Source organism: Papio anubis, chromosome 15 (assembly GCF_008728515.1).
Source record: "Papio anubis isolate 15944 chromosome 15, Panubis1.0, whole genome shotgun sequence".
Taxonomy (NCBI): domain Eukaryota; kingdom Metazoa; phylum Chordata; class Mammalia; order Primates; family Cercopithecidae; genus Papio; species Papio anubis.
In genome coordinates, this window is record NC_044990.1 from 76,916,479 (window position 1) to 76,937,628 (window position 21,150).

The following is a 21,150-nucleotide window of genomic DNA, read 5'->3' on the forward strand; positions in this document are numbered from 1 at the left end:
AGTTTTCTTTAAAGACACCAATTAGAGCTGTGCACTGATTCTTTCAAAACTCTTTTAAAACAACTCTCAGCTTGCATCTCAACTAGAACGCCATCTCGCCAGGGCCCCATCCCGAAATGCACGCTGAGGTGCCCACACCACATTGAGGTGCCCACGCCTTCTGCCCCGCCACTCTCTAGGGGTATTTCTTACCTAAGGCAGGTAACTCCCTGAAAATGGTGACAACAACACAGCACGCTTGCTCCTAAAGTGCTGTTAATTCTTCCTGTTTACTGTCAGTCTCCCCCATATGAATTTAAGATATATAGAAGAGACTTTTGTTCTTGTCTACTCCAGTATTACTGAAACACAGAAAAATGTGCCTACACAGAATGGGTTAAATGAAAGAATATGAAATAAATACAATAATGAAAAAGAGAGAGAGAAGGAAGGAAGGGGAGGAAGGAAGAAGAGAGAGGAAGGAAGGAGGGAGAGGGAGGAAGGGAGGAAAGGAGGGAGGAAGGAAAGGAGAGAGAAAAAGAGGGAGGGAGGAAAGGAGGGAGGAAAGGAGGGAGAGAGGAAAAGAGGGAGGGAGGGGGAGAGGAAAAGAGGGAGGGAGGGAGGGAGGGAGAGAGGAAAAGAGGGAGGGAGGGAGGGAAATCTAAGATCAGAGTCCTCAGTCACAGCTAATTTACTAGAAAGAACGAGAAGAGAATAATCAAGGTGGTGTTATCCAATGAGTTAAGAAACATGGGTTCCAGTCTCAGCCTTACCAAAATCTACACAGATCAACTTTGATAAATGGGCCTCAGTTTAAAATAAAGAGAATGGACTAAACATATAAGTTCCTGGTTGAGTCCTAAAATTACATGACCCCAGGAAAAGGGCCGACAGCCAAGGTAGCTGGAGATGAGAAGCAGCCAAAGCAGCATCCCTCCCATGTGGGGTAGACACACTCCCAGGCAGGGCACACACCCAACACCAGCCAGGTCTGCTGCGTGGGGGGTGGGGTGGGGGGGAACCCACTAGTCACTCACCAGCCAATGGCTGTCAAGGCCATCATAGCGCTCAGAAAAGTTGTGGCCACCACTACCACACAGCGGTGAGATGGGCTCACTCCTCCCATGGTGGAACCAGGCACGCCTGCAACTTGAGCTACAACCTGGACACTTTCTAACAGTCTATAGCTTGCAACAGTGACCCTGGGGCTGCAGGGAAAGTCACCTGGTGCTTCCTGTACCATGTTTAACAAGGTGGGAAGTCTACTGGTTACTGGGAAGATTTCTATTTAAAAGCAGCAGCAAGGTTCGGCCTGTATGTGTATCTAAGCATATGTTTGCTCAGAAAGTTGGGGTCCAGGAAGGCCAATTCTCCGTGGATCATGTGACCTTTTAACTTCGTACAGGGTCCAGAGAAGAGCAGACTGTGGGAACTGAAATTAAACCAGAGCCCCAGGAGGCAAAGTCCCGGGACTTTTTGTCCCATCTAACAGAGTTCACAAAAGTGGAGGGCAACAGAGAAAAAGAGTATGAGAAAAACTAGGAGAGCATTAACACAGGACAAGTAAAAACAGTGGGAAGAAAGGGTTAGGGTTTCATCTCATGTTGACAAGGACAGGCTGGGAACGAGAATCCTGAGAACTAAAAATAATAGGAAGACCCTGCAGCAGTCACTCAAAGCACTGTTCTTCCTCCATTCTCCCACTTCCGTGGACTCCCTCCCTTTCTCTTATGGGAGCCCCTTTCTCTACAGGCCCTTTCAAGGCTGTGGACTCCATGCACTTGCACTTCAACCCCCAGCTGTGCCCAGACAGCAGGTGGAGCCCCTCTGCAGCCGCACACGCCTCCACCCCTCACCACCGCGGCCCTTCTCTTCCTCCCACCCGGTTCTGAACCCGCTCCGTCCTGTGTCCCCACCGCCACCAAACACACATGGCCTGAGCTCAAAACCTTGATCGTGGTGGGCTGGATCAGCAAAGGATATTAAATGATACAGCAGCAGACAGGAGAAAACTGTAACGAAGGTTGAAGAATTACCTTTATGACCTACCTCAAGGTACCAGCTTCGGTCCAACTTACAAAAGCTACCAGGCTAAAGAACAAAAGGCGGGAGCCCTCCAGGCCTCGTGAGGCACAGCACCACTCTCACCTTCCCCTCACCTTTGAGTCGTAGGCCGACTGTTTGATGACCTCGGGTGCCATCCAGAATGGGGTGCCCACGAAAGTGTTCCTTTTGATCTGGGTGTCTGTCAGCTGGCCGGCCACGCCAAAGTCCGCCAGCTTCACCTCCCCGTGCTCAGACAGCAGGACGTTGGCCGCTGCAAAAGAAAGCCAAGGGGGCCCTGAGCGGCGGGGACTTACAACTCCATGCACTGCCACAAGCGCGTCTTCTCCCCGGCTAGGTGTTGAGCCCAATGAGAACAGGCACTGGGGGCTACACTTTTTGTCAGACCCCCTCAAAGCCAGCCCAGCCCAGGCAAGGCAAACGTGCAGGACGAATGGGTGCCGGCACCTTCCCTTGAGAAGGCTTCAGTGCAACCCCACCACTGCCTTCGGTATTTCAAAGGAATGAAAATGGACGTCCTCTTACCTTTAATGTCTCTATGGATTTTCTTCTCCGAATGGAGATAATCAAGTCCTTTCAGTATTTCTCTTAATATAGTAGCGATCTGGGTTTCATCTAACGGGCCAGGTTCTAACTAAGAAGAGAAAAAAATTCTTAAAGTTACTTAAATGATTATCTTATGAACAGTTTGAGATAAAACAGAAACACTATCCATGTTAATGGACAAGGGTAATTAAAACCTGAAATCTTCACTTAAAACACATGATTTTGCCCTGACAATTACAGTCCACTGAGAGACACTTAAAAAAACAAAGAGCCCAAGAAAACGGCCTTGCTGAATGAAGCAAAGCGGAGCCAATGAGGAAGCCGGCGGCCCCGCCTGCGCCTGCAGCTGACCACAGGGCGCCCCTCCAGCCATGGCAGGGGCGGGGCATAGGCTGGGGATTTCACTCCAGGAAACAAACAGCCAGAGACTCACAGAGCAGCCAGGATCTGTCCCAACATATGTGGTTCCCTTATCAGAAGGCTCATCCCTGGGATCCAAAAACACCTAGGAACGAAGGCCTAGGAGCCCGGTGCCTCTGAGGATAACCTTGTACTAGAAATTTTTTAAATCCGCAGTTAAAGCTCCCCAACTTGGGGGAATGCAGCTGAAACAGCTTAAATCCTAATAGTTTGGGATTTGTTATATAATCGATATTATATAATAAAAATAATTATTATATTATCCCTGAGGTAATAATTACCGCTGAAAGCTTTTATTCTCAGAAACTCAAACTAATTGTTCCTATTGACTCCTTTATATCCACAATGGTACAAGACGAAAAGAAGAAATGTCAGGTATCCACATCTCCATTTAAAAGGAAAGGAAAACCAGGGTAACAGGCTCACTTCAAACCAGACGGGAAGCCCCCCCCCCCCGCCCCCTGCAGAGTGGGGCAGTCAGTCAAAAACAGTAATTCCACGGACGACAGCAGCAAAGCCACCGACGCTCCCCGGAACCACAGAAACGGAGCCGGACAGAGGGCAGATGTCTCATTAATACAGGCAGGTTCCCCCGAATCATGGTCCCCCATTCTTGGTTTTCAGGCGTGACAGTGAATGTCTTCAAAGCCCACGCCCACACATTTTAGCCAATGGGAAGACACAATCTGGGGCCTTTCACTTAGTTTTAAAAAGATAAGTTATGTGCTTTAAGCCAAAGGGGATGAAAACTAGGGTGCTCCTCTGCGGGAAGCGTCTGACTCAGGCGTGCAGGGACAGACTCAGACTATCAGGGACAGACCCCAGTAGTCCCCCTTGCATGTCTCAGCTCCTTCACCGGGACGTCCTGTTCAACATCCGGAAGGGCTTGTGGGGCGCAGGATGGGGGCAACCGAGACAGCCCTTGTCACCAAAACCACAGCCTGACTCATACCTGGCGCTGCTTTCCAGCTCATGGGTGAGCTGTGCTGCCTTGGCTTGCAGGCCCACCCCGGTCTACACAGCAATCCCAGGGTCAGGGCCACTCTCAGAAGTGGCCTCTCCTCACACACTGGCCTCGATGTGACTCTGGCCTGCCTGGCAGTAGACACAGCTGGAATCCAGCCACCCCGGCCTTCTTCACTGAGGACCCAGGCGCAGAGAATGCACTTGTCGCTTTTAATTTGACCTCACACATATGCTCGGAGAAGGTCAAAATGCCCGTGTCCATCGCCTGCCAGGAACTGTCCCAAATTCCAATTAAGATATTGTCCAAAAGTTACCTCAGACTAAGACATTATGGCACAGACTCTGCTCCCCAGAACATAGTTTTTCCCAGTTAACTGACCAAAAGTCTTTTTTACGAGAAATGCATATCGAAACTACTCTTCTAAAGAACACCATCTGGAAAACCCTGCCTTGTGGTAAGTCTGTTTTCTCCACATCTATTTTTCGGTGTTCGTAGAATGGAGAAATTTTGATTTTCAAAATGAGGAACACAGACTCTTCTCATCACCTGGGTGGAACGTGGGGAGGAGGATAAGATGTCAGAGTGTTTGCTTTTGTTCCCAACCCTGAAGTGCAGGAGAATCCACTCGACCAAAGATCAAAGTCATGTGAGAGGCCAGGTGCGCTGGCTCACGCCTGTAATCCCAGCACTTTGGGAAGCCGAGGAGGGTGGATCACCTGAGGTCGGGAGTTCGAGACCAGCCTAGCCAACATGGTGAAACCGCATCTCTACTAAAAATACAGAAAAATTAGCCGGGCTTGGTGGCACATGCTTGTAATCCCAGCTACTTGAGAGGATCAGGCAGGAGAATCGCTTGAACCCAGGAGGCGGAGGTTGCAATGAGCCAAGATCACACCACTGCACTCCAGCCAGGGCGACAGAGCAAGATCCCGTCTCAAAAAAAACAAAAAACCAAAAAAAACAAACCAAAAGTCACACTAGAGTTGGGTCCCACCTCCCATCTCCTTCTTCACCAAGTCTATGCACAAGCCAACGATCAATAACCTATGGCTAGACCTGGACTTAACCACCCTCCCTTCCATTACCAAGTCTCCCAAAAGCAATGGCAGAGCGGCCGGCTGTCATCCCCAAAGGGCGCTAAGAAGAAGAGATGAGGAACACTCATGGAAAATCCTCCCCTGGATAATTAAGGGCTGGCTCTGTGATAATTATCTGCATGGTTCTGCCCTTTAAATCTGCCCTGAACACCATCCAACACTGACTTACATGCCCATGGGGAAAGAGGAGGAAGAGGAGAAAAAGATATAAAACTCTCCCTTATTTGGGGAGAAATCCTTCCTGCATCAAAATCCACTATAAAGGGTATTTAGCTGTTGTCTACCCCAGAGTGCCTCATGAGCAGCTCAGACCAGGCCAAGCTCTCCAAGTCATCGGCTGGCGTTCACCATCGTGACCATGCTCTCCATCATTCAGGCACTTGCAGACTCTTCAAATAGGACCCAGGAAAAAAACCTAGACCACATCCCACCACTGGGTGACTTCTAACTCCCCCTCCCCGTGTCTGTCCTCCCCTGCTTCGAAGCTCTGTAATAGGGACTATCAGCTGGGCACACAGCCACGACAACAGACCACATTTCCCAGACTCTAAGCAGCAGCCTGTGGTCACACAACTAAGATCTTGCCAGCGGGACAGACAGGAGCAAACGTGCCCCGTGTCCCTGCTTGGTCTTGGCCCTGAAGCACTGGCAGTGAGAGAGGACAATGGCTGAAGACCAAGGGAAGCCTGGGGCTCCAGATGGTGGAGCCACCCACCAGCACAGACCGTGACAGTGTGGGTCAAAGCCACTGGCCCCACGTGCAGGGGAGAAATGAATTTCTATCTTTTGTGAGACACTGTGTTAGAGCTACTAGGATGGCAGCTTGGCCTAAACATTAATGAATATGCCATCTCATTTCTTAAAACCCATGTTGTGGACTCATTTTTTAAGTCTGTCAAACACCTCTGCCTAAGTGACTGGTTTATGCAGCACAGTCCCTTTGTAATTAGATTCCAAGGTTGTCCCTCGGATTCTCTGGCAACGCTAGCTGATCTTTTAACCAGCGAAAACCTCCTGGTCTCAGGCCCTCTGTGGCTCATCCTCACTCCAGCTCCCCCATTCACGTCCCCCGCCTGCACTGTTTTCCTTGTAGGAAGGAACTTTCTAACAAACGGTGTAACTGACCAACCTCACCAACAGAACAAGACTTTTTACGCTGCTGTGTCCACCGCAATAACCCCCAACGGCCAGAGCAGCTGCTGAGACACAGGAGGCACACAAGTCTATGCCGAATGAAAAATGATTTCCCTCACTAGGCTACAAAGATGGACTGCACTGTAAGTTAGGGTGTCTTGGACTGTGTGATACTACTTATGCTCTTCTAAGTCAGGGCACCCTACAGGCAAGGCAGCTGGAACTAGAGAGATGACTGACATAAGTAGTTTTCAAGTTATATTCCAAGAGCCCGGTGGCCTTAGGATCATATAAACACTAATTTCCATTTACCATTTTATTTTAAATTTTTTTTAATCAACAGACTGAGCACACTCAAATATGTGCATTCAAAATAAAATGTGTACCTATTTTATATTCATGGCTCTTAATAATACTGTCTCTATTCTCCACATGAGATCCCAAATTTGCATTTTTTAAAAGCTAAAAAGCACCCGGAGAACAGAAAAGGTAGCTGCTAAAGGACGCATCCCCTGCCAGCTGAGGGATGCCCATGCCCGACAGCAGACGTCCACGGGTGACATCTCAGCAAGCCACCCAAGCAGACCTGGGCTCATCCCAGCCTTCAAGTCATAAAGCCTCTCTGCTTCGTCCTTCGCTCCAAAATGTAGGGCCTGAGATTTACGTATATGCCATGTTGTCTGCCGCCCAATCTTTAACTCGGGGCAAAGTCACTTCCCCTCTCCAGGGTGCCCCATGCATCTGTAAAATTCCGGATGGACTTTCAGTTCCCCTCAGCTCCAGCAGACCCCTGCACCTCGAGAGGGCCCGGTGGTGTGGATGTGGGAAAGCAGCAAAGACTGCAACAGCTCCCAGCCTACCTCCAAAACACCCCTTCCCAAGAAAGTGTGGCCTCTTTGAGGGGCTGAGAGCAGGCCAACAGAAAAGGGTAAAAATGGAGAAAGACGACAACATCAGAGGTGGGTAGAGGACACTGTGGGGTCAAGGGAGGCCACAGGCTCTGAGCTGGCAGAGCAAGGGTCAAGGCCCAGCGCTATCTGCTAGCTGGGACCCCTCAACCCTGAGGGTCTCCATTCCGGCACCAATTAAATGAGAAGGACATTTAAAAAGGAATGTCTGTCCCTTGTCACCAGCACTCCTGAAGCAGAAGCAAATATGGTTTGCTGGAAGTCTCATACCATCTGGGATTTTTAAGTGGGGAGTTTTACCCCCTCCTTCCAACTGTAATGTCTAAAACTTCACCGACTGTAATTCAAAGAAATTCGAAGGTTATCATCAAATAAAATTATTATACCACTAAAAATGAACACGCTAAAGCATTACTGGAACTGCTCTTCTGAAGGACTTAATGTTGGAAAAAGAGTCCCTGTAAACAACTTCGTATATGCTACAAATGAAATTCACTTAAGATAATAGTAAATCTAATTACATAAAACGAGGTAATTTTCTACATTTCTGTAGTATTTCCCCAGAGTGAAAAAATGAAAAGCTCTTTATGTAATGTGAATATTTATGCAAAGGAACCAAAATAAGTTGTAAAAGTAATCCCGCTACATTGCTGTTTTTCCCTTTTTAATATAATTTTTATACCATATTAATTTTTCTTGAAATCTCCCTTTTTAATACCATTTTTATCAATTATTTTTATGGTTTATAACAGTATTTGATTATGTAAATTGGGCACATTAGCATTCTGGAGATACACAGTTTCAGAACTTTATCATCCCCAAAAAAACTATCAATTGCTACTATTACTGTGAGAAAGAAGTTTCATCTTCTTTATTTTAGAATTAAATTTTTTGTAGAGATGGGATTTTGCTATATGTCCCAGGCCAGTCCTGAACTTCTGGGCTCAAGTGATCCTCCCACCTCAGCCTCCCAAAAGTGAAGAGACTGTAGGCGTGAGCCGCTGTACCAGGCCTAAGAAGTTTCCTCTCACAGGGGTGTTCTTTCTTTAATGAATCACATCTGTGTAGACTACACTAAAAAAAACGCAGCTTCCTTCAGCTCTCCCTGCAACTGCAGTGGAAACCACAGCCCTGTCCTCCTGATGGCTGTCTATCATCCAGGACCCAACCTCTAACACTGCAATGACAGATCTGGCCTATCTTGAAAATCACCACTCACCTAAATGCCCTGCACTTACAGGAGGGGTGGGGCAAGAGTGATCACAGTGTCTTCACTGCATAACCACAGCAGCGATGAGACAGCAAGTGCTAAACAGCTGTGCAAATTCGTTTGCACTTACTGTGCTTCAAGGATGACTTCAGCTGTGCTCATGACATATGCCGGTTATCTGTGAGTACTGCATCGAAACCCAATAGGAAGCCATGTTTTACACAAGCAAATCACAGACCAGGACGGTACAGCCACCCTCTGCCTGGCTTCCACACCTTACCTGTGGACTGGAGGCCACAGAAGGCACTTGGGGGAGTTCAGAGGAGACATCACTGGTGCGGGCCAGCCCCACCTCCATGCCCTGGGAGCGGGGAAGTGTGTGTTCCCCTTGGCACGGCCACTGCTCCCACATCCAACATCCGACCTCCATAATCACACCGTTCCTTACTTCCAAAATGAAAATATTATACGCTTATTTTGGAAACTAAGTTGTCATGTGAAATATGAAACAATGGTGAGATAACAGCCCTACAAAAGTAAATAGAACCTGTTTTGGAAAATAAGCTACCAAACTGTTCTTAGGTGAGATAATTCCAGGCATGATCCTTCCTTGCTTCCTTCTATGAATGGATTGATTTCCCATGAAACAAAACAGCTGGTTTCAAAAGTAGATAGATAGGCTGGGTGTAGTGGTTCACTTTGGGAGGCCAAGACAAGGGGATCACTTGAGGTCAGGAGTTCAAGACCAGCCTGGCCACCATGGCAAAACCCTATTTCTACCAAAAAATAAAATAAAATAAAATAAAATAAATTAAAAAAAATTTAAAAAGTAAAATAAAATAAAATAAAATAACCACCCAACAACAAAACCACAAAATTGGCCAGGTGTGGTGGCATGCACCTGTAGACCCAGTTACTTGGGAGGCTGAGGCACAAGAATCACTTGCACCCAGGAGGTGGCGGTAGCAGCGAGCTGAGATTGTGCCACTGCAATCCAGCCTGGGTAACAGGGCAAGGCTCTATCTCAAAAAAATAAAAAATTTAAAAAAAAAAGGAGACCGATAATTTTTAGTGATATTTAAAAAGCAAAAACACTGAAGGAATAGTTTGGTTCCTTTTTTAATGCAACTTGAAAGAAAGAAAAAGAAATGGATACATGCAACGGATTCTTTAAAACCCAGGTTTCCTGAGAAAAAGGCTCAATATGTATCTTCTGTATCCAGCATAATACTTACTAGATCTAGTGCAGAGCCTCCACCAAGATATTCCATTATTATCCATAATTTTGTATCCTATAAAACAAAAAAAGAAGAGAATCATTTTCAAAATGAATCCAGGAATTTTTTTTTTTTAATAATCAAAGGGTATTTTTCAGTATTATACTGGAGCTAGAAAGTTTTACAAACATGTACCAGCAAGGGAAGTGTGTCAAAGTGAGAACTGTGCAGGGGCCCCCAGAGCACAGGGAAACCCCCACTGTGATCTGGGAGGGAGCCATGGGGTGTGCTCGGGGGCCCGCACCTGACTCCAGGGCTCCCGGGAGTGCGTTCCACCCACCGCCCCAGGATCTCGGAAGGAGGACCAGGTGTTTCCATTTTCAGGCCACTTCACTGGGGGGGATCCTCAGGCACAGCGAGACCTGAGAACCTGCAGCCACTTGAGGCAGCAGTGTCACACACATCGGGAGAGCAGTGCCAAGGCGAGACCCTCTCCTCTTCCTCCCTCCTGCGGCACTGAGCCTCCCCTGCACCCCTGTCCCCCACTGTGTGTCTCCAGGTCCCTGTGAGCGGAGGGACCGCCTAGCGTGGCTTCCGACTCGCTTGCCTGTTTGGTAGAAGGGCAGCCAATTCTAGCACCTCCCGATGCTGCCACTCTCCCCGCTCAGGGAGCTTTCCAGAAAAGCAGGCCCGTCCTAACATGCGTGTCTGTGTCTTCTCAAGGCCCTGGCTCTCACGGTCCCCAGCTCTGCGCCTACCTTCCCTGTGGTCTCTCTTGAAGCTGCTCAGCCCTCCTGACTTGCAGAGTTCTCTTTAAAAACACAAATCCCAAAGTGCTACTCCCTGGAAAACAAGCCTGCAAACCTGCCCACCCTCCTGGGGGAGGCAGGCAGTGCAGGGCATGGGGCAGCCTGGGCAGGGTCTGGAGCCCGACTCCCACTTCACAACCTAGGGGCCTGGGCAGCTGTCTCCTGAGCTTCCGCACGAGGCCTTGGCCAAGAGCCTGGCCATGGCGAGCAGCCAAGAACCCACGGCTGGCACGGGACGCCACCGCCAGAGTACGGGTTCACAGTGGGTTCACGGGGTTCAGACATCAGCCTGCTTCGCTGCTGACTCAAAAGCTCGATGGTGGGTTTTGCCGGCATGGAGAAAAAGAAAAGAAGAAACTTTTCTGAAGTTCTCTGGTCCCTTTGGGATAGCACTGCGTCTGGCTCTTAGAACACCCAAGGAAGACCCCTCAAGGAAGACCCCTCAGCTTGCCCCACTGCAGGTCTCACTGCGCTGACTCCAAATGAACTCACCCTTGGAGAACACATCCCAACTTCCCCGGCATTTTTACTTTTGGAGGTTCCGCAAATCAGGAAAAGGCTTCACTTGTCTTCCCCTCCCCACGCCCCAGGCAAACTTTACTTTTATTATCTACTGCTCTGATTTTCATTTCAGGTTTATTTCTCTGCATTTTCCACTTAACAGCAAACTCAAGTGCCCAGGGACAGTGCTGGTGTGCTTGAGTTCAGCAAATGTTAACTGTAGACCCTGTGACCAACGAAGGGTAACTCATGTTGACTCTGGGAGGCGCTAATGGCAAGATGCACTGCATTTATAAAATGCATTCCTCTCAACATTCAAACTAAATCCTGCCATCTGGAGTTGATTCGATGAGAGTCCAAATAAACAGCCCAAGGTTTAATGTATGTTGAATGCTTTTCAAGCTTTTAAAAGCCCTTGACTACTAAGATAATAAAGACAACTTCAGTCTTGACTGGACAAGCGCGGAAGCCTCAAATGATGTGTCTGACACCCAACTCAGAGGGACAGGCGTGTTGCTCATTCAATAACCACCCAGTTATGGGCACCTGCCTTGAGGAGGCTTGGTGATCCCAGGCTCTGATTTCAGGGAAGCTTCCATCATCAAGAGTGTCCTTCAGCACACCTTCACCTCACACACACGCTCACCTGCAGGCTACTACAGTCCTTGCTCCCGGGGAATGGGCATGCCACAGTAAGCTCCTCCAGGAAAACACCAGTATCTTTCTAGATGGCACGGGAAATCTCAATGGCTTTTCTCCAAGAGACCTGGGAACTTTGACATTTCTACTCCCACTCCCTTTTTAACAGTTGCTGTTTAACTGGTTTCACTGGCTCCCATCCCTTCTATTTTCTGGGCATTAAGTCTGCTCCCAGCAAGGAGGTAATCTCCTCGCCTCTTCTCCCAATGCAGCCAGCTGTGCAATATGACACCCTGGGAAACAATCTTTTGCTGACTTAGGGAACTGAGGGTCACCAGGCAGCTTCCTGGAGCAGCGAGGCACAAGTGACCACCTCCTCGTCCATCTGCACTCCAAACCTCTGCCCTCCTCAGGTCGCTGCTGCTCTCAGTCTGACCGCCAATGTCACTACCTGCCAAGCAAACAAAATAACCTTCACCCTGGCTACCTTCTCCTTTCAAGGAGGCCTAGCAGGACACCTCAACCAAGTTTTCTGTGTCGCCCTGATCCTTCCCAGGACGTGCAAGCAACAACAGAACATCCAGAAGCTCTCCACCCAGAGCAAACCCCGCCTCAGGACCAAGGCCACCTCCTTCCTGGAGAGGAAGATGGAGAAAAAAACACAGCCTTCCCGTTTCCCTCCAGCTCATTCCTGGTAGCAGACGCGCTGGGTGGCAAGGCTACCCAGACAAAAGGCTTACCAGAGGGCACTCAGGAAACCAGCTCAAGTCCTTATTGAGGTCACTGCGTCTCAAACACTGGGCTGGGCCTGTGACTCACACACTAGCATCAACAACCAGGGGGTGGGATATCACGTCAGGAAAAGCTCCACTCTGGGTGGAACCTGCTTTTCAACCTCATTGGGTGCGTCACCGCCCAATGGGTTCACCTTGCCCGCTGCCTAGACAGAGGCGATTCATCAAGACAGGGGAACTGCAATTGAGAAAGAGTAATTCACGCAGAGCCGGCTGTGCAGGAGACTGGAGTTTTATTATTACAGAAATCAGTCTCCCCCAGCATTCGAGGAGCAGAGTTTTTAAGGATAATTTGGGGGGTGAGGGGAAGCCAGTGAGCAAGAAGTGCTGACTGATCAGAGACGAAATCATAGGGAGCCAGAGCTGTCTTCTTGCGCTCAGTCAGTTCCTGGGCAGGGTGGGGGTGGCGGGGCCACAAGATCAGATGAACCAGTTTATTGATCTGAGTGGGACCAGCTGATCCATCAAGTGCAGGGCCTGCAAAATATCTCAGGAACTGATCTTTGGAGCAGTTTAGAGTGGGTCAGAATCTTGTAGCCCCCAGCTGCATGACTCCTAAACCATAATTTCCAATCTTGTGGCTAATGTTAGTCCTACAAAAGCAGTCTGGTACCCAGGCAAGAAGGCGGTCTGCTTTGGCAAAGGGCTGCTACCGTCTTTGTTTAAACTGTAAGTTTCTCCCAAAGTTAGGTCAGCCTATGCCCAGAAATGAACAAGGACAGCTTGGAGGTTAGAAGCAAGATGGAATCAGTTAAGTTCGATCTCTTTCACTGTCTCAGTCATCATTTTGCAAAGGCAGTTTCAGGTGTGCAACCATTCCAGCCGCTGAAGGTTGGCCCAGGGGACTGCATGGAGCCCGCTAGACACAGGCAACAGCTCACCCCTGCCTGGCATCCCTGGGGCTCTCTTCCCGTGCGCCGCATGCACCAGCCACTAACAGAGGAGGACCCCAACACCCAACGCTAACCACGAAGGATGGCAGCTTTCCCCTCCTTCCCATGGAAATGGGAGGAAGTGGAGGAGGGGCGGGGACAGGAACACATGGACACAGGGAGGGGAACATCACACACTGGGGCCTGTCGGGCGGTGGGGAGCTAGGGGAGGGATAGCATTAGGAGAAATACCTAATGTAGATGACAGGCTGATGGGTGCAGCAAACCACCATGGCATGTGTATACCTATGTAACAAACCTGCACATTCTGCACATGTATTCCAGAATTTAAAAAAAAAAAAAATTAAAGAAAGAAAAATGGGACAGAGTAAAGGCTGGGTCTCAGTCTTCTGGTGCCCACAATGTGGGCCGCACTCACACCACGCCCCTGCAGCACTGCACTGGCAAGGCAGGACAACAGACAGTCAACACGGGCGCCAGGAGAGGGCCCTGAAATGTGCCTCCGTTGAGATCACAAAGAATCGTTTCTACCACCAACAATCCGAAGGAAGAAACATTCAAAGGCGAACACACGGATAAGCTTGAGAAAGCAAGAGACAGGCTTTGGGGGCTGCAGGCAAGGCTCTCGTTTTCAGCCACACCAGGGGTCCTCCACCCCAGCACTGACTTCTGGGGCTGCTCAGGTCTGTTGCAGGCCTCCCCATGCACTGCAGGGTGTTTAGCAGCACCCCGGGCTCTGCCCATTAGATGCCGGTGACACACCCCAGGTTCTGATAACGTCGTCAGTGTCCCCCAAGGAAAAAATCACCCAACTGAAAACCCCTGAACTACACCCGCGATGGACGCTGACAAGTATGACATGGTTCCTGGGCCAGAAGCACTGTTCAGCCATTCTTCCTCAGCTTGGCTTATACACTGAAACTCCGGCAGCAGGAAGATCAGCATTCACCAGGAGACATCGGGCAAGTCATTTAAACCCTCTAAATTCTTCATCCACAACAAGATGGGAATCAGATCTGTGCTTCCAACCTCACAGTTCCCAGTGACAATTAAATGAGATAATGAGTAGGAAAGCACTTGGCAAAGTTCATGGTGCTCAACAGATGCAAAGTGCCATCAGCTTTATCAACATCATCACCCAGAAATGCCTCTGAAGAACCTGGTAAAACCAAAAGGGCCCAAAGAATAATTCTAAGTAATTTCTGAGCAAAATGAAGCCTGGTACAATGATTCACGTATTCTGCACCAGAAGCCTCCAGGCAGGAGCGTCTGAGTGGCAGCCTGTTCTCCAGGAAGGACCAAGCTCTGTCCTGCAGATGTGGAACCACTGTCCTCAAAAAACCTTCCAAACCATGACTTCTGAAGCACGCATTCCCCAAGAAAAATAAACCAGCAGGATTCTCAACACAACCATGACTTTAATCGAAATAATGTCATGTTTTTTAAATGACCTCAAATAACCTATGTTATGAATGACCTCATGATACAATTTTCTCATCAGGGAAATAAAAATTTTCATTTAATTAATAAATTCAGGAGTCAAAATAAGTATATAGAGTGAGAAGTCTCCCTCCCACCCTGGGCCCCCATTACCCAGCAAACCAACCCTCCCTGCCCCAGCAAGTCATCACAGCATCTAATGTAACCTCAGAGAAAAATAGTTATGCACATACAAGCAAATACCTACAAAATCTTACCCCCCTTTTACCCAAACAGCAGCATTCTACACACACTGTTGTCTATCTTGCTTTTTATCTAAAGTTTCTTAAAGAGCAGTCCATATCTATCAGTAAAGGACTTCATTTTTTAACCATAATTAGCCCATGCCTTATTGAGCTCACACTGTTTCCATTTTTTGCTCTGATGGCCAGGTGTCAAGGACGAGCTGCACACCTGCCAATTTTGGTAGGTCCTAGAAGTAGACCTGCTGGGTGAAGGGACTCCATCTGAATTTTTAACAGATACTGACAAGTGACCCTCCAAAGAGGCTGTCCCCTATATGGCCTCAGCAGTGTCTGAGAGTGCTAATTTCCCCCTTTACCATGCCACGGTGTCATCAAGTTTTTTTATTTTATTTTTATTTATTTTTTTGTCATTGTTATGGGCTGAATTGTGCTTCCCTCTCCCACACACCCATGATTCACATGTTGGGAGTCCCAATTCCCAATACTGCAGAATGTGACTCTTTTAAAGAGGTGACTGAGTTGCAATGAGCTCATTAAGGTGGGCCCTGATCCAATATGGCTGGTGTCACAAAAAGAGATGAGGAAACACACACACACACACACACACACACACACACACACACACACACAGGGGAAGACCATGTGAGCATACAGGGAGAAGACGGTCATCCACAAGCCAAGGGGAGAGGCCTCACAAGAAACCTACCCTGCCAACACCTTTCCAGGTTTGTTAGCAAATGAATTCCTGTCGAAGCCTCCGAGTCTGCGGTACTTTGTTCTGGCAGCCCCAGCAAACTAAAGCCAGTTATTCATTCATACACAAATGATGCTTCGGGGGAGTTTTATTTATCTTTCTCCTATTGTAAGGCTGACCATCTTTATATATGGAAGAGTCATGCATATTTTCTTTCCTGTGAGCTGGGTATATCATTTGTCCATTTTTCTATTGGGTTACCGACCTTTTTTTAAAAGCAGGAGTTTTTAACATATTGGGAAAATTCGCCTTCTGTAATAGGAGCTGCAAACACTAGCTTTTGCTTCTGGTAGGTTTTGCTTGCAGAAATTAATTTAATACAGACATAGTATCAATAACCATAGCACTTCCAGGCAAACTTGCCCCAAAGTATTTGGAAGCACTTCCTAAGAACCCGGAATCGTTGACTGGAACCAGGGCCCCCACATTAACAACTCTCGCAGGAGCTTGGCAGAGGTCACACGAACCCACCAAGGTTTTTAAAAAATAAAAAAAATTTAAAAAAAAGACAAACAAGAAAGGGCAGATGCCACACAGCTAACAATGAAGATTTTAAAACAGGAATTCGAAACTGCAGCTCTGCTCTGCACCTGCAATGCCCTCGACAGTCTCCACACTTCACCAGCTGTAACCAAAGGCTGAGACCAAGAGGTATAAACAGTGCAGCGGGCTTTATTAAAATCACGCGGGGTCCAGACTTCCTTAAGAGTGTGAGTTTTTGTAAAAGGTACCTTTCTGCGCAGATGACACATGTGGCTTCAAAACCTTAAGGCCTGGTTTGCATCCTGCCTCCGCCCAGGCCAGCTCTGATGGCAACTACAAGGCCTTGCCTACGAGCCTCCACTTCCCACCTGCCCACGGGTCTCATGTGCATGCTCCTCAGAGGGGCTTCAATGGTGACAAAGTGAGGCCGTGAACACAGCAAGACTCATCAACTTTAACCACTGTTACTGTGTTAACTCTACAGCGTCCTCTGTCTGAACTGCAGGCTTGCGAACCCGGGAGAAATCCAAGCCTGCTGCCCAATTTACCTTCAGAGCAGCCCCTGACCATCTTCAAAGTGCAGGAACCATTCCTGGGCTCGAAAAGCTTATCTGGTTGTTCCTCAGGCTCACAGATGCTAGGACTTCTCGACTGATTCATCCAACACATAACGTACCTACTAGGTACCCAAGGTGGCTGAGGGGGGAACGCAGAGTGAGTAACACCCTGGGGCTCTGGCTTTCAGGAACTTCTAATAACAGAAAAGTGGGCAAATAATTAGCATCAGACAGCCAGTGGCAGATGCCACAAAAGAGACAGGGAAGGCCTGGTTGCTCAGGAAGGTCCGTCTGACCTCCAGGAGGGTGGCGGCACCTAAGCTGTTCCCTGAAGGGCTATGACCTGCCAGCCTGGGGCAGGGGGTGTGTTTCTCACAGGCTCAGGTGGAGAAGACCAGCAGAAGGTGAGGAAAAATCCTGCTCGCCGAGGGCAGCTGGGAATGAGAGGGACACCCTTGAAGCCAGCTGATGGGGTTCAAAGTTCATTTAATAAGCAATGGGAAGTCACCGAAACTTCTGCTAATAGAACAAATGACCAGCCACTGCCTACAACAACAAATACCCAAGACAGCCAGCTCTGCCAGGACAAACAGCAACAGCGGGTAGGCAGGGGAGGGAGTGGAGATGGGTGCCTACATTTCTGTGACATTGAGGGAACATTCTGGTGGGATATTCACCAAGCCAGCTGCTTCCTTTGTTGGCTCCCGTGTGCACAGATATAAACCTTTTTCTCCCATTAATATGTCTTTTATCAGTTTAATCTGCAGGCCCCAAATGCCGAACCTAACAGAGAGAGAGTTTTTCCTTCCTGACAAGTGAACTATTGCCAAATTTTTAACTCAAAGGGCACATTGGTCATATGCAAGCCACTCTAGGTAAATAAAGTCCAGCCCTATCACTTATTATCTTTAGTTAATAAGAGGACCCTATAGTCACAGGAGAACATTACGTCCTGTGGGTCACTCTTCCCATGCACTACCCTAGTTCCAAACTGCATTTTGAACTCTTACATTATCTCAGCAACACAATTAAAGGGGTGGGGCAGGACATACAATGCTGAGTTGGACTAACGTCCAGGGTCAAAGCTTCCACGCAATCAATGCGGGGTAAAGGCTCTGGCCTTCCGTTCTCCCAAGTGATCATTAATAGAAAAGAACCAGCCAGCAGTGACAGCTTCCGGTGTTGGAGAAAACCAGGATTGGAGAATGTGGAAGGAAGGCCTCATCCTCCCTGGTGTTCGCAAACAAACATGTCCACCTTAGGCACACAACAGCTGAACGTCTCCAACCCACTCCCATAGGGAAGGCAGCCTACATTAACAATGGAGTTTCTGTAGCAAGTCATGTCACTACTACCCGAGGAGGCTTCCCGCAGTGAAGAAGAGGCTGGATGGAGAATGAGAATTGTTCTCTGGAGAAAACGAGGGAGTGCTGCAAAGATGTACGGGGACCAGCCCAGCACAGAAAGCCGGGGAGCTGCCTGGCTAGGGTGGAGAGGGAAGCACTTGTTGTCCTTCCCTTTCAGACGCCAGGCACTGCGCTGGGTGCCTGGTGTACATCATATCACCAGTCCTCACCACATTCCCTTTAAAGAATGCAGGAACTGGGGGTAGAGCTGGCCCCTTTAAAGAATGCAGCAGGAGCACGCTGGACCTGCATCCCTTCTCATCTCCCTGTCGGCACTGCCTTCTCTGCTGACCCTAAACTAATGTCCAAATTCCCCACAGGTGGCTTAGTCACTACTTTTAGGGATGAGCATGGGGTAGGGGGAGATCACTGCTGATTAGGAGAGGGAAGGGAGATCCCAGGCTTCCCTCTTCCAGAGGGTCCCAAAAGCAGCAAAAGCAAGGAACGTTTTCTTGTGCTGGCAACAAACAGTAAGTAGGAGAAAGGCCATGGTAACATCGACATCAACTTAAACAGAGGGCTGTAAAATAAAACCTGAAATAACAGAAAGAGGAACAAAACGAAGCAACTGAAAATTACTGGATCACATCCTCACATCAAAGAAAAAAGTCAAAACCATCACTACAAGTTAGCTACAAATAATACTGGAAACAGTGCAACACCAAAAGATGTACAATCCAGCCAAAGATTTATTTCGAGAAAACCCACAGCATTACATACATTCATCACTAAGCCAAAAAAAAAAAATACTAAGTGTTCAATCCAAAAGTCTAAGGAGGAAAGCAAAGAACAGAATAAAGATACATGCATAATCAAAAATATTGGGAGAAATGAATCCAATCATTTTTAAAATAGATAACCTCCAATTACTATCACCAAGGAAAAAATAGATAACACATCCATTTGCAATAGAGCAATAAAAGGAGAAAATCTTTAGACAGGAAAAAAATTTTAATGCAATACATGGCAAAATTTTACAGTAGTAAATTTATACAGAATAAGACAATTTCAATAATCTATTAATAAAATTTACTCAAGAAAGAATAACAACTATAGGCAGAAAAGGGTGGGTGAAGAAATAGATCAACTCACCTCCTTTAAAGTGTGTGTCTGTGTGTGTGCGTGCACGTGCGTGTGTGTGTAAACAAATCAGCAGATCGCAAGAGGCTCAAATGGTTTTGCCCTTGAATAATTCCAAAACGTGAAGGAACTGGTAATTTTAGCAACTCCTTCAGGGCACAGTATTTTTTAAGGGCATCACAACATAATACCAAAATCAAAGAGAGAGGAGGAGGAAGAGGTTCGTATTAAGGAAGGATGAGAACTCCTAGGAAGAGGGAGGATGCAGTTCTATGTGTGAAGAGCGAAGCCCTTTCTGCAACAGGGAGCTGTAGTCTAGTGAGAGGGGCTGGCCCAAAGAGGGCCATTTCTAGGGGAGGAAAAAAAGGTGCTTTTGGAAATGAGTATGTGACGTATGGGAGTCTCCGGGGATTTAAGTCTTTTTCAGCTTTTTTTCTTTTTGTCTCGAATACCACTGGCCCACCTCTAGCAATCCTCAGGATTCGTTCAGCACAGCCCACTCCCCAGGTGGGCAGCATGCAGGGTTTTCAAGAGGCTTGAGCTGGGAAAGCAGGAAAGCCACATTTTCCTTCACGAGGGGTGGCCACAGGCTTCTTTAGGAAGAAAACAGCCCCAGAATTTCCGTCTGCTTCTCCCTGGTCAAGAAGGGAGGATCCATACCACCGTCTTGTATTACTACCACGCGGCAGCAACCCATACTGTACTAAGTATCCTCATGAAGAGAACTCCACTGGATTCTCCCAATCATCCTGTCCCCTTAGGTAATCAGCCTTCTCCCATTTTACAGATTAAGATGCCTGGTCACACAGCAAGGAAGGAGAGAAATTGGGACTCAAATCCAGACTTCCTGACATTGCATCAGAAGCCTAAATAAGAACCACAAGAAAAAAAAAATTAACAGACTATTAATTTATAAAGGATTCCAGTAAGAAAAATATTTTGACTGTTCTTAACATGTAATTTTTAACTGATTTCCTTTTAGAAGCTAATGAACTCTAATCTGACTGTCCAAAAAGTACATCAAGTTATGAAAACAATTGCCTGTAATTTGAAAGATTTACATGCCTCATTCCATCATGCCAGATTTAAGAACTCCTGTTCTGATCCCCTTTAATAAACTGGAAAGAACACTGGGCATTCCCTGAAACATTCTTCTTGGGATTTATGTCACAGACCATCTCTTTTGGAAAGGGCTGCGTGCATGCGTCCGCACACAGTATGTACAGAGATGTTCCTCTTTTCCATAAACACAAATGTGACACAATAAATGTGCTAATGGAAAGTTTCTATGCTTAAATTCTAGCAGATACTAACAGGAATAAAAACATTCTGTTTAAACTTAAGAATGCTTACAAAGCAATCAGGGAAATACAACTACAAATAACCTAAATCTGAGGGAAAAGAAAAGAAGCAACAAAGAGAAGCAGGAAAAAGTACCCTGGGAGGCAAGAGAGAGATTTTTCTTTCCTCCCCATCCATCTTCATTAAAGAGCAAACATCACAGCCAATGATTACCAACTGCTAAGCCAGGTAAGTTCCATGCCATAATCTTGCTATGAGCTAGTAATGTGTCCTTTCTGCAAAAGTGAAATATTTCTAATAATTACAATATTGTTCTTCTGCCAGGTGGCAATCTTAATGGTCAATACGTAACACGTTACAAGTATCAATAAAAAACAAAAAAGTGATTTTTTATGACTTAGCATTATTTCAAGACCCAGCCCTAAGAGACTAAACAAGACCAAGTCAGAAAGTGAGTATGTCTGAGAAAGAATAAAGACTTAATGGTATTCTGCAAAATTAAGAAGTGCCTCTAACAGTATTATAAGGACAACTTATGGAATGAGTAGGTTCACAAACACCAAATGCTGTATTTCAAATGCATGGGTGACAAATTCATATATTTCCACTGCCATGTGTGGGGTTGAATCCCAAGCTAAACAGCTTCCAAAAGAAGGGGCTGTTCACTGTGGCTGTCCAATGCTTGATTGTCCTGAGGGATTTTTT

At 47.3% G+C, this 21,150-nt stretch overlaps 1 protein-coding gene across 2 annotated transcripts in view; it reads right to left on the minus strand.

Moving 5' to 3' along the window:
- The window catches only part of STK24 (serine/threonine kinase 24), a 126,231-nt gene that overhangs the window by 20,798 nt on the left and 84,283 nt on the right, over positions 1-21,150 (minus strand). For both annotated transcript variants that reach the window (XM_003914020.4, XM_003914021.5), the window contains exons 3-5: positions 9,561-9,617; positions 2,569-2,677; positions 2,139-2,296 (exon numbers count right to left, since the gene is read on the minus strand). In XM_003914020.4, coding sequence (XP_003914069.1) covers positions 2,139-2,296; positions 2,569-2,677; positions 9,561-9,617 — 324 coding nt within the window. The remainder of the gene's footprint in view (positions 1-2,138; positions 2,297-2,568; positions 2,678-9,560; positions 9,618-21,150) is intronic.